This window comes from Hippocampus zosterae, chromosome 11 (assembly GCF_025434085.1).
Source record: "Hippocampus zosterae strain Florida chromosome 11, ASM2543408v3, whole genome shotgun sequence".
Classification (NCBI taxonomy): Eukaryota; Metazoa; Chordata; class Actinopteri; order Syngnathiformes; family Syngnathidae; genus Hippocampus; species Hippocampus zosterae.
The window spans coordinates 1,543,109-1,570,934 of NC_067461.1; the positions used below are offsets into that span (position 1 = coordinate 1,543,109).

The 27,826-nt window shown below is 47.1% G+C and overlaps 1 protein-coding gene across 1 annotated transcript in view; it reads right to left on the minus strand.

Annotated features, from left to right (window-relative positions):
- LOC127610505 (pro-neuregulin-3, membrane-bound isoform-like) overlaps window positions 1–27,826 on the minus strand; it is a 96,863-nt gene that overhangs the window by 1,461 nt on the left and 67,576 nt on the right. Inside the window, 7 exon segments of the mRNA XM_052080721.1 lie at window positions 481–609; window positions 696–772; window positions 978–1,104; window positions 1,266–1,368; window positions 2,516–2,539; window positions 6,571–6,644; window positions 25,721–25,850. Coding sequence (XP_051936681.1) covers window positions 481–609; window positions 696–772; window positions 978–1,104; window positions 1,266–1,368; window positions 2,516–2,539; window positions 6,571–6,644; window positions 25,721–25,850 — 664 coding nt within the window.

A 27,826-nucleotide genomic window follows, 5' to 3' on the forward strand; every position in this document is an offset into this window, starting at 1 on the left:
TGCGGGGGAGGGGAAGGCTAATTCCTGAGATAACGTTGGCCGACAAATCCCGTCTGATGCCGGCGAACGCAATCAGATGGAAAGCGCCTGTGAAGTTGGCACGCGCCGGGCGAGGAGAGGCGCCACGCGGACGGCGTCGCGTCCAGACGGAGAGGCGCCCGGGTCGAGTACACCCCCGCCGCCCTTATCTCTCAACAAGCTCAATACACACACACACAAAAGCACTCAGCCAAACGCACGCGCGGACCGACAACTAGATCCTCACCCAGGCTCACAAAAAGACACGCACGGAGTCGACAAAAAAAAAAATCGATACTTGATTGATCCCTAAGAAGGAAATCCAAGGTGTCCGCTAGCCAAACGGCTAGCCGTAGCCCGTTGAGCAACGTGGCGTGACTCAACAAAGCTCCTCCCCTTCACCTCAACACGGCGTTTAAAAGGTAACTAAGGCGGAGGTGCGTTTTGGGAGCGCCTCCTCACCTGCGTGGCGCTTCGACCTCCCTCTCGGTAAGCTCCGCCTCTCGGAGGTGATGATAGGACGGATGGAAAGCCTTGGGGCGTCCTCTGGGAACGCTGGCGGCCGACCAGTTAACACTCCTCTGCTCCGTGCTGAGCCACAAAAATGCAACAATGCATATTTTTTGTCCATACGTGTGTGTGTGTGTGTGTGTGTGTGTGTGTGTGTGTGTACTTACGTGAGCTTCTGAGTGCTTCTGGACGGCGGCTCACACATGTCACTGTGACGACATGCAGGAGGACGTTTGCAATACTGCTGTGAGAAAACAGGAATAATAAACAAGAAGGAGGAGACTCGGATTTTAAAGATCTTCATCATCATCATCATCATCATCATGCAGAGCCTGAAGAAGAAGATCAAGAGAATCCAAACAAGAAGTTCGAAGAGGGAGAGGATGAACAACAAAAAATAGGAATGACGATGATGACGATGACGAGGAGGAGGAAGGAGGAAGGAGGACCTGCTGCATTCTGATGTCGGCCTTGCCATTTCTGGTCTTGGAGTCCAGGACGCTGTTGACGTTTGTGGTGTAGTTTTTCACACTTCGACTTTCCTTCAGGTGAGCTTGAAGCTTCTCTCGCCGCCGCCTACACACACACACACAAAATATCAACCAAACAAATGAATTCATTGACATCCAGGATGCACAATCACACACACACACACACAGCCAGGCAGGCATACACCCACACAGGAGTACATGCACAGGTACAATATAAGATGGTGACGCTTCATCCCATTGACTGACTTGTTTCGGCAGTAGAGAACGACACAGAGCACTCCCAGGAGGCCGATTGCCATAGCGATGGACGTGATGGACAGCAGCTGTCTCTGGTACACTTCTTTGCTCTCTGTGCATGAAAAAATACAAACAAACAACCAACCAACCCCCCCCAAAAAACAAAACAGGGACACACACAGACAAGCACAAAAAAAAGACAACAACAATCGTACATTACAACATTTTATAGGAAAATAACACAACCAAGTGCCACGTAACAGTCGGGGACTATTCCGTGCGCAACATGTGCGTGTACTCAAGTTCCACAAAATCCAAATCTTAATTTTGTGGAACTTGAGGGAGGTGGGAGCGTGGATTTGAAGGAACGCAAGGTAATCCGTAAGTCGACAGCGAGCGACTGGTGATGCAAGAGTGCGCTTAGGGGGACGAGGTAAATGGGGAAGACAAGTGGACCTAAGGTGGACCCCTGCGAGACACCCGGGCTTGCGATTCACAAAATGGATGAATTGTTAGCGATCGGCGAGCTATGATGTCAACCTGGAGTTTGTTTTGTAGCTTGCTGGAACGCTCATCAGCTACAGCACATTGGGCAGGATTCACTGTACGGTTATAATTTATGAATAATAATATAATTATAATGAATGAAGGGATCACGTTATTGAAGATTTACATATATTTTCTCAGATGAATCTTGTTATTCATGAGATGAATGGATAAAAAAAAGAAGAAACTGATTTTAATTCCGTTCATTTCATGACAATTAAAGAAACACTCAAATTTATGGGTCAAGTATCTGGATTTCATAATAAAATGAGAAGTCTGAAAAAAAATACCGTCTGTAAATGAGTTTATTCATATGGTTCAGTAATAGCAAATATCAAAAAGTACTGAATGTGAAGAATGATAATGAATTCAGTAATAATGAATGACTCCATTTACAGGTCTACCTTTTTTAATTGAATCTTTTCAATCAGGCAATTAACCAAGAATCAATGCGATAAAAGAATGAAAAAAAAAACACAGTTTAATTTAAATTCAAATTATTTAAAACCAATTCAACGGAAACACGCACACACACACACACACACACACACACACCACAATGTGATGGTAGTTCCGCCCCCGCCCACCTCCTCCCTGTTGTGGCCGTTTCCATGGCGACCGCAGCCCATTCACATTGGATGGAAAATAACGGACTCAAACAAGCGCGCGCGCGCGCCCACAAACACACACGCCCGCCCAAGAGGTGATCTTACCCATGAACTCGATGCCCAGGTGGTCTGCGGGTACGCACGAAAAGGAGAAAGCAAGCGAGGGGGAAGAAGGGATGAGAGAGAGACAGAGCATGTTAGCATCAGCATTTAGCATTAGCAGTACTCATTTGCTGTTGTTGAATGACAACAATCTTTTCTGACGTGTCAAGACCACTTGTCTCGAGCAGGATCAGTTTTTGATTGTGAACGTTTTTGTCCCCAACAGTTCCCGAAATTCTTTATTTTTCCAATTTAAAAAAATAAATAAAATATATATATATATATATATATATATATATATATATATATATATATATATATATATATATATTGGAAGCCCGTGTTTTATTGTGAAGGTCTGCCATTGCCAACACAGTTGGCCTGGCTCTTTTATTGTGAAAGTGTCCTTTCTGTTGTTTTGTGACTGAATACAGTTGCTTGCTGGAAACATCTTTTATTTTTACACACTTCATTCCTCACAATGTTTGTGGCGCAGATAGAAACAGTTTTATTTTGAAAGACACGTTTCTTTTGTTTTGCGAGTGATGACAATTAGGTGTTGGAAGCCAGGTGTTTTATTTTGAAAGACACGGTTCTTTTGTTTTGCGAGTGAAGACAATTAGGTGTTGGAAGCCAGGTGTTTTATTTTGAAAGTCTCGTTTTGAGCAGAACGTAGTATTCTGTTTAGAAAGTCTTTCCTACTCTTTTTTTCCGCTCGCAAAATCGCAGATTCAAAACAAAGTATTTTTATTTTGAAAGTGCCAGAAGACTAAATGCTTCTATTTCCAGTATTTATTTTGAGGTCTCGTGGCAACAAAGACAGAGCTAATGACATTGTCAAGCAAATGTCATTCCTCCCCCAACACAAGCCGTAAACAACGTGTCCGTTTTTCGGCCCAATGTCATTTCGCCGTCGTCGTCCGGCCGACCTTGACGGACGACCGCGTTGATCTCGGCGGGTTACAAACTCAATTTCCAAGTCGGCTATTCCGTAAAGCCGCCGGCGCCGAAGATGGCGGAGCATCCGTCAGGAAGGGACAAGATGGATGCCGTGCGGACGCCCTGTGCTCAAGATGGACGCCGCCGCTGGGGGGACGGTCCGTACATACGCCTCCTTAAATAACCAGCGATACTTCCGCCAAGGTCAAATAATTAAACGTGAAGGAAAAGTAGCGAGAAGGAAGCGTCGAGTTATTTTGTCAAGCGCTTCTCTTCTCGATGTTCTCGTGTTTGTTTCCGTTTGTGCCACAGGCGGCTCGTCGAATTCCTCTTCCCTTCTTTTCCCCTTTGCACTTCTTCTTGCTTGCCTCTCTTCTTGTCGCTCGTCATTAATTGCAACGCCGTCTTCGAGTCGCTCTCGCCTTTGAGTGCGTTCTTCTTCTTCGACTTCTTTTCCCTTTCTTGTGCGCCGTGTGTGCGTCTCTCTCTCTCGTGAGAAGAGACAAAAAAAAAGGGTGGCTGACAGCTGGAGCGCGAACAATCGTTCACGGGCTCTCAACGTGCGAAGTCGGCGAGATGCAAATGAAAAAGGAGCTTAAAAACAAAACGCATTTTCAAAGCAAGTCTTTATCCATCGTCACCCCCCCGCGCGAGGTCACGGCAGAGTCATTACAAATCACAGGAAAGTGCTTTCGGGCAGCCTTCGTGTTCGTGTTTAGCGGTCCGATTATCCAACAAATCTTTGGATCCACTCCAGGAGAAACATTTGGTGTGTTTTTGGTGCATTTTTTTTTTGGGGGGGGGGGGGGCCTTCCTTGAGTGCAGTCTTCATACGTGGCCAAAATGAGCAAGATGTTCTTCACTCATGGAGGACCGGATGCTTTCAAAGCACACACGCTCATCTTGACAGCTGGCGTTGGCGCATTTGGAAACATCTTTCCAGAGCCAAGGCGATTGTGCTTAGCAGCGAAGAACGAGTGGACAATTTTTGCGTCTATTCCTTTTGATTAGCGGGAAAGCTTCACCCAAAAAAAAAAAAAAAAAGCAGACAAGATGAGCTTTTTTTTTGTCAACATGACAAGCAGAACATTGACTATCAGGCAAATATTTTGGGACTTTTGGGACACATCAAAATATCAAGCCCAAAATCGAGCCTGAAAGAGACATTTTGATGGCAAAATCATTGTTTTTTTCACACATACCCGAAAAAATAAAACACACGGCGAGTCGTCGGGCTTCTGGGAACAAAGTTTGCGCTTTGGACGAACGACACGGTTGTTTGAAGGCTTGGAATTCACGCAACTTGGATGCTAGTTTCAGCCATTAGCGACCGACGCTAACTTTTCAACGCTCGAACCATTCTTTCTGCCTCGTGTATTTTTCTGGGAAACGTAAACGTCTGTCGAGTCAGCAGTTAGGGCGTCATGGGCTCTCTTTGCAACTGCTCGGCCTTGTCCTCCCTCCCTCCAAATTACCCCCCCCCCTCCCCAATTACTGCTATTCCGAGACTGATGAACTGTTCTCGCACCTGATAGCATGTTGCTAAGTGTTAGCTGGACAGGAAGTGCAGGCGGGGACGGTATTGGGGTGGGAGAGGGCGTGGGTGGGGGGGTTAGGGGCAGATAAAGATGCATGTTAGGAGGTTACCAGGTGGAAAACTGACACGAGGGGATGCTGCACTGCAAAAAGTGGGCTAAAAAAAACAAAAGGAAACAAATAAAATGAGGATCGATGTCAATAACTAAATAAGAATTAAGAAATGTAGCGACATCGTATTCATGACATCATTTCAATACCTTTTGTTCTAATGTTGTTAAGACCGGTACAATATATGCATGCGAGGTGCAGGTAGCGTTTTTGACCACTTGGGGGCCATCATCCGCACACTAGAAACGATTACATGACTGCGAATGCGAATGTCTTTAAAAGGACAACACGGGACGACCTTCTCCAGAATTTTTCCTGTAGCATTAGCCGCCGCCGCTAGCAGCAAGTGCATGTTGACTTTGCCGTTGAGTAACTGTGCAGAGCAATTGGAGAAAAAAAAAAAGAAAGAAAGAAGAGATACCCCGAATAATCTCTCCATTCCTTATTGACGGGGCCTTTTCATTTTGGGCTTTTTTGCCGTTTTGCAGTGCGTAGTGATGCAAAATTCCATCACACCAAAAGTAAATATTTAGATGGGTTGCTAGCACAAGAGTCAGGTGGGCAGGGTTGCTAGGCGGGAATTGTGGTGGGGAAAGGTGTGGGGGGGGGGGGGGCTGAGACAGGGTGGGGGAGGGAAGAAGAGGAACATTGTTTGGCTCTTCTTCTCCAGTTTTGCACTTACCCACTTTTTGGGGGAGGCGAAAAGCAGTCAAAGCAACAAACGTGTGGAGAGAAAAGCAAAGAAAGAATGAAAGACGGCTTTGCCTTGGCTCGCAATTTTTCTTTTTTTTTTTAGAATCCATCATTGTATCGATTAATCAAATAAAATTATTTTGCATTCAAGCGAATTACAAATCCATTTTCCAATTATTGTGGCGACCCAAAAAACCCCCCCAAAAAAAACAAAACCATGAAGCAATATCACACAAAATGGTTTGATCGTCTACTCGCGACCTTTACCGCAAAATAGTTGCCGATGAATGGATTCATTCTGACGCCTCGAGATGCAAGCGATCAATAACCAGTATGTCAAAATTGAATGATCCTTAACCACTGGATTTTACTCAAGTCACAAAAGAATAATACCAGCGCAATCTTATCGATCGGGGAAGTCAGATGGCTCCCGCTGATGCATTTTGGGCCACTTTGCCATCCAAACAAAGACGTGGCTGCCACTACGCGCTCGCGCACCCGCGTATTTTCCGGATCGTTCGAAGACGCCGCGGGCTGGCTTTTTAAGTAAGACCGCTGACAACGCACCAACGCATTATCGTGATTTTTTTTGAGAGGGCGCCTGGCAACGGAGACGTCGTTGATGAGGAGGCGGCGGAGGTGCTAATGACGCGAAACCGGGACGTGACTAAAGTTTTTTCTTCTTTTGAGTCAAGCGCCGAGAACGACCCGGGTCAGGCGCTGACCTTTTGGGCCGTGACATGCAACGCTTGCTCCGGTCTCGCGTGTAAGCGTCTTACTTGGATCGGACAAGATGGAGTCGGTCTTGGGCAGGAACTGATCGCAGCGGATGCCCTGGTAGCCTTCTCGACACCTGGCGGGGGGAAGAGGGGGGGTGGGGTGGGGGGGGGGGTAAGCAGAGGACAGACGTGAGGTCAACGCCTTGACATTGACAACGACTGGCACATTCTTGAATGTGAAAGGCGGACGAAGAGACGAAGCCGGAGGAGAAAAACAGTCAGAGGAGGACCAGGGGAGAACGTGAGGCCAAGAAGTCTTCAGACTTCAGGAACAAGTCATTCCATTTTTTTTTTTGTTCCAACATCATCACCATCACAACACAAAACTAAAATCTCCCCCCAAAATTGTGATCGTGACAGTCACCGGAACTTGATGAGCGATTTGAATGGTGGTGGAATTCAGCCATTCCTGTCAGGACCACTAGAGGGAGCCCACGTAGCGAGAACATGATGCGCTTTACGTTTCTCGAACTTTGGAGCAAATTGTTACCAGGCAGTTTTTCGGCTGCGGCGTTGAACTGGCGGACTTGATGAATAAAACATGTTGGCCAACGCGGGCGTCTGTCTCGCAAGGCTTTCAAGAGAGCAGAGGGATTCGTCAATTATTCACACGTGCTGACAAAATTCATGCCCCCCACCCCCCCCCCCCCAAAAAAAAAAAATTCGCATGTGCTGGCCTCAACTTTCAGGTCATCAACACTGCCAGTTTGAATCTAAAAAAAATAATAAAAATGGCGATTATTTTGACAAACAAAAGTGTCCGTTTCAAAAGTACAAAATGAAAACGCAATGGGGTCCTCAAATTGAAATTTTTATGCGTAATACGTCAAAGACATCGTACAAACAAATGAAAGAAAATAGCAATTATTGTGATTTTATTCAGCAAAATGATGCCCCCCACAAAAAGTCCTCAATTAGCATTAGCATTAGCATTAGCATTAGCACCTTCAGGCCAATTCTCAATTTCCTGTGACATGCCGGCAAGCGGCTAAAAGTCTGCCTGAAAATATGCTGCTATGAATTATGAATGATAGCAGGGAAGACTTCTTAGTCTGCAAGTGGGTTCAAAAAAAAAAGAAAAGAAAAAAAGAAAAAAAAAAGCAGCAGACGACGGATTCGACTGCGGGCGACGGCGGCTCATTTGAGCAAAACAGCAAAGCGCATTTGCTTCATTCAGTCATTTCTTCATTCATTCCATTTGCGGATAAAAACAACGGCGGCACGTTTCATTCAGGATTTTTCCAAATCTTTCCAAGCGACGCCTTTCAGTTCTGCTTTTTTTTTCCCCCCCCCAACAAATGAACTTTCAAAGGCCTCGGTTGCGGCCTCGTCTTTCTTTTGACCCTTTTTATGATGCCGGATTGAAGATTTTAAGCAAGTTGCTTTTTCCTAAAAGCGCAGGTGCCTTTCGCCCCTCGCACGTGCGCCATCAATCATCCATCAAGGTCGCGTTTGACGCCCGCTGCGGGATTTCTTTTCGGGCCGAGCACGCGCGCGCCTTTTGTACGACGGCTTTGACGTTGAGTGAAACAAACGAACGCTCTTCCTGCCGTTTGGATGTCCTCTTTGGCCTCCGTTTGTTATTATTTTCACTCCCCTTCACGGCAAATTATTTGCAGCGTCTTCGGGGGCTGGGGGGTGGTGTGGGCGTGGGGGGGGGGGCTTTTTCCCCCTTTCATATCGTCTCATCTTCTTTTGCATCGAAAGTCCCCGCGGGGCAATTAAAGGCGGCTGCCACCTCCGTGGCGTCTCCATGGCGATCGCCGCACTCCGGCGTCCCTCGGCGCGGACGCCGTCACACGAAAAGCATGCGTGGGAGGTATCGGGGGGGCGGGGGGGGACACGCGCGATTGCTGGCTAAGACACGGGCGGCCGACGTGCAGCTTCCCCTCTCAATTTGTAGCTCAAAAGTGATTAAAAATAGGAGGCCCACATCAACTTGGCAGTTGAGATTGGAGCACGCTAGCGCGTTCCCGGGCCGAGCGGTTAGCACGTCGCCGAGCGGTTAGCACGTCGGGCTCGCGGCTATAAAAGATTCCGCGTTGGAGTGTCCCGCCAATGTCCATTGACATCATCTGGAATTCCGCTGCTCTGGATTTTGGGGATCAAAGAAGAAGAGTGACAGTTTGACCTTCATTCATTCATTCATTCATCTTCCGAGCCGCTTGATCCTCACTAGGGTCGCGGGGGGTGCTGGAGCCTATCCCAGCTGTCTTCGGGCAGTAGGCGGGGGACACCCTGAATCGGTCGCCAGCCAATCGCGGGGCACACAGAGACGAACAACCATTCGCACTCACACTCACACCTAGGGACAATTTAGAGTGTTCAATCAGCCTGCCACGCATGTTTTTGGAATGTGGGAGGAAACCGGAGCACCCGGAGAAAAGCCACGCAGGCCCGGGGAGAACATGCAAACTCCACACAGGGAGGCCGGAGCTGGAATCGAACCCGGTACCTCTGCACTGTGAAGCCGACGTGCTAACCACTGGACTACCAGGCCGCCTACAGTTTGACCTTTTTTTTTTTTTTTTTTTTTAAACCACAAAAAGTTTTGTAGGTCAAATCTTTTCCAATGTCTCATTGGGTCATGTGACAGGCGCATTCGGTCCTCAAAGCTGCTCAAGTCAAGTTAAAAAAGCATCAAGATGAACGAAGACCTCCACCAAGGCCAAAAGCGTCCAATCAAGCACACCAAAAATATGGAATGTGAAATATGGATGAAATGCGTAACGGGCGCTCCATTGAGGTCAGCGATGACATCGCCGCCAACGTTGGTAACGCGCCGCTCGGAGCTCCTGTGCTGAAAATCCCACAATTCAGTGCGGCGAGCCTCAAACATTTGTTTTTATTTTTAAATCTCATTACAAGCGAGTGCACACATGTGCTCGCTGCGCAAACTTCAAAGATGTAAACACGTGCTCCTGCTTCTGCGCGTGTGTGTGTGTGTGTGTGTGTGTGTGTGTGTGTGTGTGCGCCAGTTTCTGTGTTTGTCAACATATAACTTTGTGTGTCGAAGCCTATGCACCAATGTGTGTTTGTTAGCATGTCAGTGTATGTATGTGCGTGTGTGTGTGTGTGTGTGTGTGTGTGTTTGTCAGCATGTCAGTGTGTGTGTTTGTGTGTGTGTGTGTGTGTGTGTTATGTAACATCATCTACAGAGCCAGGTCATACTCGTGCTGCTTGGCAAACACGTTGAGGTGAGGCTTTATGTAACACACGCAGGCACAGGCGCGCACACACACACACACACAGTCACGTGCACACGCTAGCAATAGCAATAAATCGAAGTAACCTTCCAAAAAGGTTCACTTCAAACGCCTGATGAATCGATCCGGTTGAGCATGTGAGAAACATTCCGAAGATGGACAGCGATGTGGACGAACATCTCATTTCCACTTCATTACCTTTGCCGAGGCCGGAAAGCGCGGGTGGAAACTTGAGCATTTGGGAGTTTGACTCCGAGCTTTGCGCGACAGCAAAAACCGAAGCCAGACGGCCGCTGAGTGGCTACCGTGCGCTCTGCCAAGGACAAACTGTGGACTAAAGTGCAACAAAATGAAAGCTGAGAGCAGCGGTGATGAATGAGAGATCCGGCGTGCATTCGCGCCCCCCACCGAGAAGGAGTTATTTTGACATGTTATGGCCACGCACAGCAAAAATCTGTCTTGTGAAAGTGCTTCACATTTGCCAGCAAATCTTGAGCTGTTTGTCGACACGAAGGACTGCTGCCAATGGAGAAAAGAACCCTCAAATGGCCACCTGAAAGCAAAATGGCCGACCTCTTGTGACTTTTCAGGTGTGGCTTCTCCAGACAATTTTGGTGGGTTTGCTCTTTGGAGACACGCGGACCTCATTTCACGTTGCGACTTCTAACTGGCTTTGGGGGCTGAATGGACAAAAAAGCAGCTCGGATGACGGAATCAGACAAAATGGTGGACCTCGGGTGTCTTTTCATCCAGGGTGCCTTCAGACTTTTTTTTTTGTGGGTCTGCTCATGATAAGCATCTGTACAAAATGTCAAATGTTGCTTCAGGGGTTTGAATTTTTAAATTTGCGTGAACAGCCAATAGGAGACCAAGACAGCAGGCTTCCTGCGTCTTTTCCGACATTATTTTTGGAGATTTTTTTTTGTAGGTCACCTCATGATAAACCTTTCATGTTGCTCAGTGCAACTGACTTGCATTGTTGAATATTTAAATGAGTTAGAAAGGTCAACGTAAAATTATCATGACCAAACAGACTTCCTGCGTCCTTTCAGGCACTGTTCCCGCATTAAAAAAATAAAATAATTTTTTTACGGGCCTTCTCATCATAAGCATGTGAACCAAAGTACAAATTGTCTCTTGGGGAGGGGTTCAATTCTCACGAGAATCCGTGAGGTCAATCAACTTTGCCATGATGTGTGCGAGCTTCAAATTTAATTGGAGTCCCCATTCAGCTGGTTTGACTTCATTAGCTTAGCAGCGTTAGCCCTTTGAAGCGAAAAGTAAACGTAACCCCAGAATGACTTCGACTCTGCTGACAAGATCTTAATTGTCTCGTTAATGGGACATGCAGGATCAACAATCATCCACTTCTTCCTTCCGCGCACGCTAACGAGCTAGCTGCCGCAGGCGACCGCGGGAGATTAGTGCACTTTGGATGTAAAATTTGGGGAAAGGAGGTTGGCGGGAATGCGTGTTAACACTTTAATTAAACAATGGCCTAATCTGGTTAGTCTCGCTCGTCCGACAGCGAGGCGGGAAATCTTTGCGCGGCCCGATGGTTGCTATCGACACGCGACACGGCGGATTAGCATCCAGATTATTGTGCTCCCGTGTTGGATCAGCGTGAGGGCTGGAGCTCCCGACATTGATGACTTCCGACGATTTGTGTAAATGGGCGTTATGTGCGTATTAGCGCGTGTTAGCCAGCGACGTTCAGGTTCGGGTAGGATGATGTCATTGTTGGTCCAACCATTTTGACGAGTGATATTCAGCCACCCTCATTAGCAATTTCGGGGGGGTTTGATGTCTGAGTATGAGCGACAACTGTAAAAAGGAATCGAGAGTTTTTCGGAGGTAGGGTAGATAATCTCCAGCTGTCGTCTGTGTTAGCATGTAGCTGGAGCACAAACCGCTGACTAATGAGGAGATTAATTGGCAACGTGAGTCATTAGCAAAGCAGAGGCGGCGAACGGGGCTTTGGACACATCGGCATGAAAGTGGATTAATCTCGTCTGAGGAGCCAGGACGGCGCCATCGCGGGCGTTAGCGATGTGAGGTCCTGCTGCTATACTGTATCGTCAGCTAACGTTAGCAACTTTCGCCACGTTAGCACGGAGCCTTTTTAGACACTCTTAGCAGAGATAGCATCTGGTTGACTATCGTAGCTTGATTCGGTCAGTTAATTACCATTTGACATATTTATACGACATATATTTACGCTTGTCTTGTGATTTTTTTTACAGGTTAGCTTTGCACCAGCCCCATGGTAGTCAATAGCCCTATTTGAAATATTGGCCATGCTAACATGCTAACTGTTGGTCGTTAGCTTTCGGCTAACTGTGACCACCTCTCTTGTTAGATTTTCATCCGCCACGAGTTTCTGTATTTTTTGACCTCAATCTCAGTTTGAGCTTCATTAGTCCACAAAATGTGAACAAAAACGCCACTTTTACGGAATATGTTAATATTTGTATTCAGCTGGCACACATCCAAATGTCAAAGGTCAGTTTTTTTTCTCCCTCCATGTTTTTTGAGACCAAGTTAATAATGTTCCCCCCCTTTATGTTACAATCTTTGGGTTGTTTTTTTTTGTGATGCCGCAAAAACTGCTCGCATGCGCTACTCACTTAAATTTCCGAGTGTGACGATGGCGACTCGTATGTGTGCGTAATGTGTGTGAGCGCCGAGATCATTGTCATGCTTGGCCGCTCGCATCTCGTCTGGCCCGGCTTGGCCTTCAAACGCAGCCCCGGGAATATTTAGTGCTCGGCGGAGACAAGGTGAAGGGTTCTGCGCAACGAGGTCACGCCTGTCGCCTTCCCCCCCCGCGGGCGGACTTTCGTCCACGACTGGAAGCCGATCTCTCTCGCCGTCGTGGCGATGGTGGCTCCGCGATGGCTCAGTGAACTCTGATCACGTGATGAATATTTAACAGCAGGAGAGAGTCTGAAGTGTTTGTCAAATGGCATATGATGGGGAAATTTACGGGCACTGGCTACTCCACTGAGTTGTTTAAAAAAAAAAAGAGTAAAATGAACCGAAAGACCATTTATCCGTTTCAGCCCCCAGCACCAAGGCAATTTGTCTTGTTACGTTTTGAAATGAAGAAAAAGCACAATATTCTGTGATTCGGGATAAAAAAAACAAATGTGTCAAGCTATTCTAAAAGAACTGGCAATATGGCCTTGTACCTTCACCTTTGACCTTTAGCCAAACAGCAGCAACAACAACAATACAACCCATACAAGCATGGTTAGCGTCCGACTCCTCGAATTCAAAGTTTTCACTCTGGACGCTGACTTGTTCTCTCGTCGTTCATTTATAATTCAGTGGAGACGATGCGTAAACTCTTGATCCAAACAATATTTTACACGAACAAGAGCCCTCGCATTAACCCGTTTGAATATTTCATCGCCTCTTAAAAGTACAACGCTTCTCCGATGATTTCAAGTGTAATCGCAAATAAGTGGAGAATTGTGGCAAGTCCACCGGGCGAGGCCCGAAATTTCCATCAGGGCACGTTCACAATATGCGATATGCGATATCCAATGACTGCGCGTTCCAAAATGATCCCCCGCGAATTGCCACATTAATCACTCGAGTTACGATTCCAATCACCGCCATCGCAACTCGCAATCAAATATCATCCGGTGTCACGTCTCTGCCTCAATCCGTGACCGATCTCGTCGCCTCGCAGGTGTGTGGAAAATGTGCCCCCCCCCCCCCCCCCCAAGGCGCAATCATGCGAGTCGTCGTCAATTTTCCGGCATGAATATTCAGCTCCGCTTTGCATTTCTTGACACAAATCTGTCACGTGGATTTCCCCGCCGCCGCAGCGTCCTCGCCGCTTGCGCTCTCTTCCGTGAGCTGAATTAGCAAGCGTCGCCGAGCTGCGCTAACGCCCCCGTCATCGATCAATCCGATAATGGCGCAATCTCAACCAGATTTCTCATCCGTGGAATCGAGATGATTCCGAGAATGGCGACGTGGTTATGCTAAAATACGCAACGTGTATTCGTTTGCTCTTTTCGGGGAGTCAGATTGGAATGAGGGAAGCCGGCGTCATAATATTGCTCAACAGTGTGTGAAAGCACCGTTCAACATTTCCCCGCTAGCTTGACAGATCAACAAACAACAACAAAACAAAATAAAATCCCGTGGGAGGGGGTACGTTTTTGGTTTCTTTCTTGTTTTGGGCACCCACACTCATTTTATACTCTCTCGCTCTCTGTGACACAAAGAATTTGAAATGCTAACTAGCTAGCTCGCCGCAGTTCTGCAGTGTTGTGTTTCGTTGACGTCTCCAGCCTTAAATTGTGTTGTTCCTGTCAGAAAGCTCCCTCTCTTAACCTCTCACGTTCCTTGAAACATGACTCAAGTCTGAGTTTCGGTTAATTAAGCTAGCCGATGCCATTAGCCGCGTATTTGTGACAAAGCGCTCAGTGAAGGCGTACGCACGCGTGGCTTCGCCGTTTCCGTCGGAGGTGTGTGTGTGTGTTATGGTGTGCGTTTGTGTCTCGGCTAGGTGTGCTAACGCCGCGCTCAGTCACACAAAGTGACGCCGCGGGCCGCCATGTGTGACTAATGTCTGCCTGCTAGCAGTTCGCTACACAGAACAGAAACACGCAGACGCGGACGCGGATATGCAAATGAGGCTAATTACAGTCTAAATGATGACAGAGGCCGACCGGTACACAAGCGAATAGGCGGATCGCTTACCGCCGCTGCCACATGATAACGTGGCGGTGGTTAAAACGTTTGACGGTGTTAAGAGAAAGGCAGAAAGTTGCTAGTTAGACAAACTAACACATTAGCGAAGCATTCTAGCGCATTTGAAATATTGGAATCATGTCAGGGATTGGAATCGGGAACACTAAGGTGGGCCAGCTTGTTAGCCTAGCGTTAGCCATATCCTAACAATTCTTTCCCGTACGTGGTTTTACGGCACGCCCGGTATCCCAACATTAGCCAGATTGGACCCTGTTTGTTTTTTAGCCACAATTTAGCATCCAGTACACAGCTTGTAGCCTTCATTTGCGTTTTAGTCACTGTCAGATGGATTCCTTTGTTACCCTCGCATTAGCCGCATTCTAGCAGACAACCCAAATAAAAAAAAAAAAGTTCCCGCATTTGGCACCGTGCTTCTGTCCAGAGGCTCGGTTTGTGTTTTAGCCACTTCTAGCAATGGCCACACACCCAACTTTGAGTAAGTAGCGTCTGTCTACAGCAGGCATGTCCAAAGTCCGGCCCGCGGGCCAAATCCGGCCCGCGGTCGAATTTCATCCGGAAATGTGAAACAGACTGGCTTACTAAAATTTGTTGAACAATATTGTTGTTCAATGTAAAGAATGTCAGCCAAGGTCGGCCCCCCCGACATTTTACCACATAAAATCTGGCCCCCTTGGCAAAAAGTTTGGACACCCCTGGTCTACAGGTTCCACACCAAGACTTCGAAAATGCAGCCAACAGCTTTGCTTGACCTTGATCTCCCCTCCTGCCGCAACTGCATCATTGCTCATCATCTTTGCACACCTCATCGGATTTAATCGGGTGGGTTGTAGACTCCCCCCCCCCCCCCCCCCCCCCTCAACGAAGTTTCTGGACGGGTCAGCCTGCTGACATTTGATTCATGCAGCGCTCGAAAAGTATCATGCGCCGAGCTCCGCGGGTAGGCCAGGTCAGGTGAGGTCAGGTCAGGTGGGGTCAGGGGGCGGGGGGTTGTGAATGGGGGCGTTGCGGGAAGAAATGGCAGCCCCCCCACTCAGCATGGGGGCTGCCATTTCATAGAAGCAGGCAAGGAGATTCAATCTGGCCTGGAAATTAAAAATGCAATCTATTTTGCAATGCAGCGGTGCTTTGAGATGCCAGTCGAATTCACTCAAAGCATCTTTCTCCAGTGAACCGAGTGGCAAAAGGCCCCCCCCCATTTGTTTTCCAAGTAAAGAAGGAGAACAGTATTCACTTAACAGAAAAACGCACAGTGCCTAATGGAGTGCCACGTTCTTCTTCTTCTGTGGTGTTTAGCGCCACCATCTGACATCATTCAAAAGAAATTGTGACGTTTCTTTTTCGACTTCCCCCTGAACATTTTTTCCATTCATTTCCACAGAAATACTCCACATGACATATTTTTAAACATTTTGGCAGCGTTTCAGACGATTACACTCACAAGACCCGGTCTCCAGATCCCAGTTTGAGAATCTTTCCCAAAGCGTTCCAAGTGTGTTTAACAAAACATTTGGCTTCCAAGTTGAGCCTCTCTGTGGCACGCGTCCACCTGCGAGCCCGGAAGACGCCTGCCGACGTCAAAGAGCTTTTTCGGCTTCCTGGCTGGCGCCGTCGGACTGCTAATGTTTGCCGCTATCAAAGACGTCTTTGACAGTCAAGATGCACACACACACACACACACACACACACACACACACAAGCGCACTTTTTATCCGAGTCGTTCCATTTGCATGCGCTTGTCGTTAAGCGGGAATCGTTACCGGGTTTCCTCACTGATGAGAGTTTAAACAACAAAGCGTATGCCGGAGCGAGTGAGGTGGGCTCTGGAAGCGAGAGGCAAATAAAAAGTGTGATTTGAAGCTAATGCGAAGAAAAGAGGATGGCGGGGCGCACATGATGGCGGGCATCTCCGTGATGAAAAAAAAAAAGGAAATATTGGAGGCGAGGTAGCGGAGGCTGAAAAGGCCGTTGAACTAACTGAGTACTTTGACGGATCTTTCTAGCACATCATACACAGAAGCTACCAAAAGAGAGTATTTTCTCTTCTTTCAACGGATGAACAACCCCCCCCCCCCCAAAATTTTCCAGCTTTTTTCCGCTCTTCATTAATCAGCAGTAGAACAAGGGTTGAGTTAACCAAAAACACACATTTCTGACCCAAAAGCAGAGAAAACAAAGAAAAAAAAAGAGAGCAGAACAGCAAAGAGTGAACCTAGCCTAAGAAACGACATCAGTGGATTTTTTTTCCATGGCTTTCGTCATCCATGACCTGAATTGTGTCATCTTTTCTCACAATCGGGGCACATCTTCTTTCTACTACACACGGACATACTCCGATTGAGTGCCAGGTGCCTAAGATTGTCTCACTTTGAGCATGTTGCCGTTTCTCTCCCTCACGATTGGCCCGACAAGGCGAGATTCACCACCTAATCTTTAGCCTCCACTCAAAAGCTGTGCTGAAAACTAAAAGCGAGATAGCGCCGCCATGTACTCGTGTCTGTTCGCCATTAAATTAGTTGACAAAGCAGAATTTTTTTACAGGCAAGCTGGGCGACAGCCCGTTCCTCACCTAATTGTTGCGAAACCACACTTGACAAATACGTTGGTGGGTGGCAGAAAGCGGTTTGATTCCAAAGGACGCGGAAGACTGGCGGCGAGCCAGTTCAATGTCGTGAGAACGGGAACAAACAGCGAGAGGGCAAGGGAAAATCTCAGCATACAAAAGTCTACAGCGGTGACACAAAAGCTCCGCAAACACGCTTAACAAGAGGAATTTAGTGGCGCGAGGCAAAAAGAACAAAACACAAACAACCAACCAAACAAACAAAAAATATATTTGAACCTCCTCTCTAAAAAACAAACAAACAGAAAGTGAGTGGAATGATGAAGGGCATATTGAACGGGCGACATCGATCGGTGCACTGCAGCATAAACGGATGCCTGGAATCTTGCACCGATTCAATTAAACTCTTCTAATCAGCCTCGGCACACCGAGACCGCTCATTTGCATACAATATACACAAGCTAGCTCCTAAGAGTGAGAATCTAGCGCCTGAAAAAAGAGAAAATGACCGATGTTTTGAGCTCCGTTTGTCGTGACAAACATTGTATTGCATTTGGATAAATAAATTCACTATAAAGCTCACACATCAAGAATAGAGAAGTCCACATTTTACATTTGTTGTTCAACTAAAGCATGTACGGTAATTTTGTCAAATCCAGTGCACTAGCCTAATGCTAACACAGAATGGCAAACGACATTGACGGGCTAATGGCAATGACCACATAAGCAAAGGGTTCTTCAACTTTTCACGCCCCCCCCCCCCCCCGAAAAAAAAATGCTTCAATACAAACGTCTTGACTCGCAACAGGAGAAAAACGACACTTTGGCAGCAATTCTTTCACGGACCACCGGAGGGAGCCTGCGTGCCACACTGAGACTCGCCGGCGTGGAGGCCACGGCGGTTTCAAACCATTGTAACACACAAGGAGCAGCAAAGCACGCGAGCACGGCGTACGATAACAATGACTCGCTGGTGTTCTCTCTGCTCGGGGTCGCCTCGACAAACGCGGGGATGCTAATGCGGCGCGCTAAGAAAGAAGGCGACGATGTTCTGGTCTTTACTTCCAGTATCGCCTCTCTAAGCCAATTTCCTCTCATCACTAATTCATCAGTCATATTTATTGAAGGGGGGAGCTTGGAATGAGCATGGAGTGGAGTGGAGTGGAGGGAGGGAGGGAGGATGTGGGTTGGGGAGGGGGGAGCGCAGTGTTGTGGAGATCAATGTCCTATTTACACATTTGGACGTCGTATGGACTGAGCTGCGATTAACTGGCCTATAAAAGCTTTAGCGATAGCGCCTTAAATCTGCCATTGGGGACGCAAGGCGCTAATGCGGCACTCCATCACCGCAAGCAGGACAACGGCGCCGATAAATAAATAAAGACACGTAACAATGTGAACTCCCGCAATGTATACGGGCACTCGCCGGACAGCCTTTGTGGCGCGTCACTTTGCTTTTCCGAGCCACTTCCGCAGTCAAATGCGCCATGTGGCACAATGTGTGTGGTGAGTGTGTGTGGATTGGTGAGTGACGTGGGCGTCAGCTCATGAGATTGTGGAGGTGACGGGCAGTTCACTGCTGCATCAGTCTGCGTGTCGTCTTTGTCGGCGGATGTGGACGTGCTGTCATGGTACACGTTTTTGTGCAATTTGACTTTTTTTGTGATTGAATGATTAAATTAAATTAAATTGTAAATTTCCCCAGTGTGGGACGAATAAAGGATATCTTATCTTATCTTAAAAAAAATCACTGTAGACTAAGTTACATGCTGCCAATTAAAATTACGGACCGATTCATTCAGCATCGAATTTTAGAGCTTTTCCGAAAAATCATTGTCAACCGATCAGGAATTTCTCCATTGTGAGACTAATAAAGGTTTTCTTATCTTATCTTATCTTATCTTATCTTATCTTAACCGCCGATTCACTATGAGACAGGAACTGTCCTTGATCCGTTTGGCTTAGGGCAGGGGTGCCCCCCCCCGCGGACGATCGCAAGTCGATCGCAACGGGTGTAGGGGCAAATGGGGACCCCCCCACCAAAAATAATATATATATATTTGTGTGTCTTTGTGCCCGTTATTGATATTCAATATTTTTGTGTTCTAAGCATTCCCCCCCCAAAAAATAAGATATATATATTTGTGTGTCTTTGTGCACGTTATTGATATTCAATATTTTTGTGTTCTAAGCATCCCCCCCACCAAAAATAATATATATATATTTGTGTGTCTTTGTGCACGTTATTGATATTCAATATTTTTGTGTTCTAAGCATCCCCCCCAAAAAAATAATATATATATATTTGTGTGTCTTTGTGCCCGTTATTGATATTCAATATTTTTGTGTTCTAAGCATTCCCCCCCCAAAAAAATAAGATATATATATTTGTGTGTCTTTGTGCCCGTTATTGATATTCAATATTTTTGTGTTCTAAGCATCCCATCAAAACGTATTTCAAAAAGAATGAAATCAAATCGCGGCGCGCGATCTGCATCACCCCGAGTTGCTAGCGGTCGGCAGTCTGCAATTGCAGCTTGCCGTCAGATGCCGCTGCCATGTAATTCTTTTGTTGGAATGATGATGACTTTCATCCAAAGTTTGTTTCATCTGCAAATCACTGATGGGGCCCTGGCAAAGAACGACAATCGGGTTCTATTGCGGGGGGGGGGGGGGGTCCTGCTATGCGACTCGTTATCTGGCGACATTGAGGGAGAAGCGACCGGGCGACGGCTATGTGGGAATTTTTCTTTGATGTGTGCTGAACATATTGAATCTTTTCACGACGTGTTTGAATACGGGCTGCTGATAAATTTACCCCCCCCCCCCCCGCCCCCCCTCCTCTCTCCATGCCCCCCGCTTGGTCTTCTTCAGAATTCAATTACCCTTCGAGTCGCATGTAATCACTCTTCCTCCCCGGGGCCCGACGCTCCCCTCGCTCGGACACAGCCCGACTAATTACTCTCTGACTTTCCCTCACGTTACTCCTTGGCAGGCTCCGCCTCTTCTTTTTCTCTTGTTACACTTGCCAAACACCTGCGCCGAAAACCAGAACGGCCGGGATGCTATTTTGTGGAATTTGTCTGAAACTGGTCTGGAACGTAACCGGGGGGGGGATTGGTGTCATTCCATTCTTCTCAAGGGTAGGGGAGGGGGCGTTTGACGATGCTTCTGAGGGGTTACCACGGCAACCGCTTATCAACGCCGATTGTGAGCGAGTGAAGATGCCGAGCTGATGGAGAGCTTGTTCGGTTCTCGGCGTCCTGCCGCGGAGTCAATCGTCTGCGTTGATTCAAGGGCAATCGAGCCGCCATTGAGGTGCCGCAACAATCAATGCCATTCACGCCAATGCGTTCCGGCTAATATTAAAGTGTGTGTGTGTGGGGGGTGGGGGGGGGGCGATGAAAGAAAGAATTACAGTACAAGTATCGGCAACAACAGAATCCGAAAGCGGAAACGCACGTAAGCGGTCTGAACAAGCAGACTTTGATTGACTGTTCAAATTTGAGTGGACAAGACGAAATGACGAATTTCGTGATCGGCGAAATCGAGGTTCCGTTGTGGTCTGTCTTGAAAATTCCAAACCGCAACCCGGTTCCTCATATTTGGAGCCTGTGGTGTCGCTCATGAAGGTAAAATGAACTAACAGCCCGAGCGCTGACGAGACATTGTGATTTCCAAGGAAATTGATTCTTCAATTAACATTCCATCGATTCATTGGATAGAAATGCGGTTGCGGTATCATCCGCTCCTTTCCGGGATTTTTTTTTCCCTCGCCCGCGATGTGGGAAGTATCATTGTGGCGCCTGGCCAACGTTCTCTCGCCTTCCCTTCCGAGTGTCCGGCGGGATCGGCGTGCCGAGTGCCCCGACTGTGTCGATATGCTTCCCTTTCATTGGCTCCCGCCTCCCGGAACGTGCCGCTACATCGGCCTCGCTTCATTATTGCCAGAGAGACGATGAATTCCTCAGTACGCCGCTCCCAGCGCAGATGGCAAAAATTAGGAGGAGGGGAATCGAGGGGATGGGGGGGGGGGGGTGTCAGGGTATGAGAATGAGATTAGGCTAGCCTCAGCTCGGTCCGCCATTCATTTTTATGTACCGAGCAAAGTCAGTCTTATTGTTTTTTTTCGGAAAATGCTGCGTGTTGACACAGTTGAAGGGACATAAGAAGATATATACGCTTGTGAAGATGTATAACCTGTTCCCTTCCCACTCTCGCAGCCAATGTATCGTGCGTGATTATTTCAAGCTAACCTCTGTGAGTTACGAGTCACCATGTTGTGAAAGTGCTATATAAATCAGCATGTATTGTATTTTATTGTATTCTGAGACTATATACTCCGAACGGTCCACGCAAACGCTGAAGATGCTTCTTTGAGAGGCTTTCACAAAGCCCATACGGGGATGGTAGCGTAAACAGCGCACTCAGAACAGTGGTTTTCTTCTTTTTCAGTTGTCAGCAACGGTGGCAACGTAAGATGGCTGCCCGCTGAAGTTGCCTCTTTGAGAGGCTTTCACGAAGCCCATACGGGGATCGTAGCGTAAACGGCGCACTCAGAACAGTGCTTTTCAGCTTTTTGGGTTGTCAGCAACGGTGGCAACGTAAGATGGCTGCCGGCTGAAGTTGCCTCTTTGAGAGGCTTTCACGAAGCCCATACGGGGATCGTGGCGTAAACGGCGCACTCAGAACAGTGGTTTTCTTTTTCAGTTGTCAGCAACGGTGGCAACGTAAGATGGCTGCCCGCTGAAGTTACTTCTTTGAGAGGCTTTCATGAAGCCCATACGGGGATCGTAGCGTTAAACGGCGCACTCAGAACAGTGGTTTTCTTTTTCAGTTGTCAGCAACGGTGGCAACGTAAGATGGCTGCCCGCTGAAGTTACTTCTTTGAGATGCTTTCACGAAGCCCATACGGGGATCGTAGCGTAAACGGCGCACTCAGAACAGTGCTTTTCAGCTTTTTCAGTTGTCAGCAACGGTGGCAACGTAAGATGGCTGCCCACTGGATTCAGCCACAAACATTTGTCTGGTCATATCTAGCCGAAGCCTGTGCTTGACATGAATTCTGCTGCTTCATTCGCAACTCACAAACGCAATATTAATAGAAATGCCAAGCGTAGAGAAGCGGGGGCCGCAGGGAGCATATTGCCCCCTTTTGAAGCAAATGATGTGAGCAGCCATTAAAATGACGTCTTTACACATTTAAAAACGCCAACATCAATGTGGTTTTATTTTGACCTCGAGGTTTATTTCAGGGCCGGCCCAGCGATGGGCCTTGGCTGTATTGTGCTCCAAAGAATATATTCCTGTTTGTTTTTCCTGGCATGTTCCCAAAGCTCGCACTGACACATTTCGCGCACACCAATTCCGGTCCCATGAGGCGGTCCTGCCGTCAAGATTCCCCTCATGCGCACGCGACCTGATTACATGACATTCAATCCCTATGACAGCACTCAACATCTGTGTGCCTCTCTCACATAGCCTGCACACGTCATATAAAATGTTTAACATAAGGTGTATTTTCAAATTTATTGACTCGCCAAAGTAAAATGCCGGGAATCTCATCAAAAATGGCTGCTAGAAAGCAAAATGGCCGACTTCCTGTTCAACTGCATTCGAAGAAACTGCTGGTGGAGGCCAGATTATTATTATTATTATTATTTTGTCCCTCCCAGGGTTGGCGACTGAGCCACTTTCAGGTACGTTCGGAACCTCAGAGGAATGTTCCGGACCCCATGCGTAAAATAACATTCCATTTCCCTTTTGCACATTAACGCACAAGCGCGTGCATAACAACTCATCAGAGGATAACGAGCCGAGACTCGTTGGGTAACTTGACCTGCTCGGTCACTACTGCTTCCCTGCGGGGGGGGGGGGGGGGGGGGGGGGGGGGCAGAAAGCTTCAAGGGGAAAGAAGAAAAGAAATAGAAACTAATTTATTGTGGCAAAGAGGAATGGAGAAATAGAAAGAAAAAAAAAACTCCAAAACGGCGCATTTGTTGGTTCTTTGGCTCAGCGGAGACAATTAGCGACGCGGCGAGGTGAAAATTGAGATTATTGAGCGAAAGGCAAATGTTGATATACTTCTAAATATATTTGGTGGCCAGCATGGCATGACTTTGCATGCCGAGGGAGTGATTGAGACTTTATTTCAAACACGCCCTGCAACGTTCTAATTCAGGGGTGTCCAAACTTTTTGCCAAGGGGGCCAGATTTTATGTGGTAAAATGTCGGGGGGGCCGACCTTGGCTGACATTCTTAACATTAAACAACCATATTGTTCAATAAATTTTAGTAAGCCAGTCTGTTTCCATTTTTATTTTAATTTCAACAATCTTAAGAATTTCTTTTGGTTCATTTGAAACAGGAATTTGAAATATGACATATCAGTCAATCTAAACACGGAGTGATGTCTTGTTAATTCGTGAGTGATGCCCTCTAGTGTCTAAATGCTATTACTCATTTAGTGAATGCTATTACTCATTTAGCCACTAGAGGGAAGCAGTACTCTATGAAACATCACTCACCAGTCTACGAGACCTTTGGACATGCCTGTTCTAATTCATCCCATTCCAAAACACTCAAGGAGGAAGTGGAAGTCCAACTTCCACAACGAATCAAAAATATTTTGTACAACGTCATCAGATATTCCCTTCAAAAAAGTCTTTTGCAAGCAATATACACACACAATCGACTAACTAAATAAACGAACTAAACTGAGACTCAGCATGACTTAGATTTGTTCTTGATTTTACTGCTTGTTGCTTTCTACTCTGCGCAATGACCTGCGCAACTTGACTTGATTTTCCCCAAATAATTTCTTTGAAATATCTTTTTGAGAGGGGAATTCAAAATAACAAAAATGGAGATAACGTCAACCACGTTATCTCCATTTTTTTTGCAATGCCGTGGCAGGAAATGGCTGCTGGAAAAGCTCATTTGGCCCCCTCAAGTCCGAATGATTAATTATGTGCCAGATAAAGCCACAAACGGCATTTCTCCCTATTAAACCTTTGCATCGATCTCGCGGGGCGCTCCCTGATTTGTCTCCACTTGTCTCTGACGCTGCGCAATTATGTATTGATCTGTGCGAAAAGCCGTGTTGAGCGCTCGGCCCCAATCTTTTTGTGTCTATATTTATTATTATTACTATTATTATTTTCCCCGTGTTGTTTTTCCTCTCGTTGGCAACACTTCAAAATTCGCAAAAGCGACTAGTTTTGGGGGTTGCGTTGAAGTGTAATTATTTTGCTCTGACGGCAATTGACTGGACGTAGAAGTGGCGTAATCAGTGGCGACCAATCCTCCCGCCACGCTACTGAGGAGATCTTGACAGAAAATGGCGACTTCAATGATATTCTTTGGCAGTCATGAGAGAATTTATATTCACACACGCACACACACACACACACAGAATCCTCCATGACAAAGTAAATGATGTCAATCAAAGCCAAACGTCCTCCTCCACCAGCTAACACAGAACGCCGGTTGATAATGGCGACACAAAAGCCAAGAAAATGCGTCAGTCTCTTGAGTACTGCCTCTTCCTCAAGATGAGGTTGTCGCCATGGTAACAGATGCAAGCGCAGGACGATGGCGACAACCCCCCCCCCGACCCCCTATTCTCCGGTTCTTCCTCTGAACTTGAATAGGTGAAGCCGGCACGTCGGTGGACTTTTGGACGGTTTGTGTGTGGATGAAGCGCGTTGCAAGACAAAAGCAGCCGGCAACTTTGACCTCCGTGCGCTCAAGGTCAAACGCAAAGATTTTTTGCCTCTTGCATAAATTGCCAGCCAATAGTAGGGCACATAAAAAAAAACAAACAACCTTCTGCATTTAATCACACCGAGGGACAATTGAGCACAGCGGGGTCCAAACTACGCTTTATTTGTATCTTCTTATATCGAGAAAAGTTCAACGGTATGTAAACAAATTCGTAAACTCCGCCCACCCTCGCCTAATTGAGCTAACCTTGCGGGGTCAAGGTCAAATGTCATTTTTCGCTTTTAATTTTTTTTCCCTTGCGTGACCACGGGCCACTAAATGGCCTCCGGGCCGTAGTTGCGACATCCCTTCTCGCAATAATTCCGTTAGCTATTAATTTAATTTTAATTAATTCATTTTGTTAATTTAATTTAATTTTGTTCAGTTAATTTTGCTCCATCGACTCCTCTTTGCCTCATTTGTGAGCCACGGCGCCGGATCCCGGAGCCAAAAAGGGGGCCAATGGCATCCGTGTCCCAATGTTGACGGAGAGCCTGTGGATGGCCCCGTGACGTGTCCCGCTCGTCCCCCCCCCAGTCTGCACTGCTTTCAATTTACATTGACATTGCGCCGCCGGCATCATCTTACGGTGACGCGGCAGAAATCTCAAATTGACACAGCGTTCATCTTACATGCTTGCTGACGGCGCACGCATAAGGACTTGTCCAATCGGGAAAGGCTTCCACATTTTTTGCAACATGGGGGCGGGGGGCGTGCACAGGGCGGGGCCCCCGCAACATGGGCACAACCTCCATTTCGCCGCACAGCCTTCCAGTGTACACAAACGACAGCTTTCATTTCACATGCGCGCCCACGCAGGCTTTCCCCTTGCGGATCATCAGCTTTTTTTTTTCTATTTGCCGCAAGCGAAGCGCCAGCGCGGCCTTACTTGCAGTGCTTGTGAGGTCCGCTGAGGGTCTCGATGACGAAGCATTCGCCGCCGTTGAGGCAGTAGGCCAAGTCCTTGTCGTGACACGGCTTGAAATGCTCCGAGTGCAACGGCGGCATCGTCGGAGATGCTGAAAACAAAACAAAAACAAAAGTGCTATTTTAGGTCAGGTTTGGACGCCACATTACAATAATCATCACCAAAAATTTTGGCCCACAAAAGTTGCGCAAATCTTCTAACAGTGGCCCACAATGAAATGTCCTAAAAGAGAATTTTCATAATTTTTGTCCATCTGCCAAAAATGTTGTAATTGACTCTGCGTGCCACAAGATGGCGATAAACCAAATAAATAAATAAACAAATAAACAAAAGAAATGAAGCTGCTCCCATCACTTCAACATTGTGCCTCCGCCCCAAGATAGCATGGAACCATTTTTTGTTTACTAGTCATAGGCGTGGCTTCGTCCTGAGCGCCAAATATTGATTGAAATATTGATCTAGTAGGGCGGCCCGGTAGTCCAGTGGTTAGCACGTGGGCTTCACAGTGCAGAGGTACCGGGTTCGATTCCAGCTCCGGCCTCCCTGTGTGGAGTTTGCATGTTCTCCCCGGGCCTGCGTGGGTTTTCTCCGGGTGCTCCGGTTTCCTCCCACATTCCAAATAACATGCGTGGCAGGCTGATTGAACACTCTAAATTGTCCCTAGGTGTGAGTGTGAGTGCGAATGGTTGTTCGTTTCTGTGTGCCCTGCGATTGGCTGGCAACCGATTCAGGGTGTCCCCTGCCTATTGCCCGAAGACAGCTGGGATAGGCTCCAGCACCCCCCGCGACCCTAGTGAGGATCAAGCGGCTCGGAAGATGAATGAATGAATGAATATTGATCTAGTTATATGGAAATGAGACATGCGCGCCACATACATTGGCTTTTTTTTTTTAAAGAGCCATTGAGCAGTGACCAGTGATATTTTTTCACATTGAAACAGAGCAAAGTGGGATGGACAAGGGCCACCGGGACCAACCACCATCACTTCTGTCAACTTTTCATTGAAATTCAAGAAATTCACTGCCATCCAGGTCTTGATTTTCTCGAGACATGAACAAATATGAAGGGGGGGGGGGCTCTCTGTAGTCCTATTTGTCTGGCGCCTCTGCCGTCAAACGTCAGGCGCGTCACAGTCGAGACCGCGAGGGCTCCATTTGATCAACGCTTCGGACGCCTTGAAAGGCCCGCAGGCACCCGTCAGTCACCTAGCAGGAAAACTGGCCAATTTAGTGGGAAGACTGACGGGGGGGGAAAAAAGGCAAACGGCCGGATCGATACGACGTGGGAGCGGGCCAACGCGGCCTGGCCTTCCCCCGGGGGAAGACAGAATATACAGTGGCGCTTCACATTTTCTCATCTCCTGGCACACATTTTCCTTGCAAGTGATTCGCAAAGACAACGTCGTCCACTTTCGGCCGACTTTCCAGGCGCTCGGCGATCATCGTTCATCGATACGTGTCGGACATTCATAAAAATGGGCAAATTCCACAACTAAAAAGCCTTTCGCGGCGCATCCAAAGGCACCGAATTGCAAAAGTGAGAATCGCAGACGTCTGAGTTTGCCAATTATCACAGTGGCCACTTTGTCCTAAAAATTCAAGCGGAAGCCTGAAAACACCCCAAAACATTTTGCATTTCTTCGATTTGCACGAATGAGCTACTTTTTCCTTGAAATGCAACATTCTGCCATTAAAACTGGATATTTTGTTAAAAAAAAAAAGGCTACGCTCGGCTTCGAATAAAAATACGTTTGTTTCGGAAAGGCCACATCAAAAAAAAAAAAAAAAAAAAAAGATAGAAAACAATATTTTTCCTTTCAAAAGATCAGATTTCACTTGCACCGGACACTTTTCCATGCGGATGTGAATATTTTACCATTGAAATATCAAAACGCTCAAGACGACACGGGCAACCATCCTAACTTTCTAACTTTTTTTTATTTTATGACATTTCTTTTCTGCAGCCGTTACAAATGCAACATTTTCGCCCTTAATAAAAATCAGCAAGGTGGATGCTGTTGTCCCAATACTTTTGCATATATGGACTTGAACACAGCACACACTCAT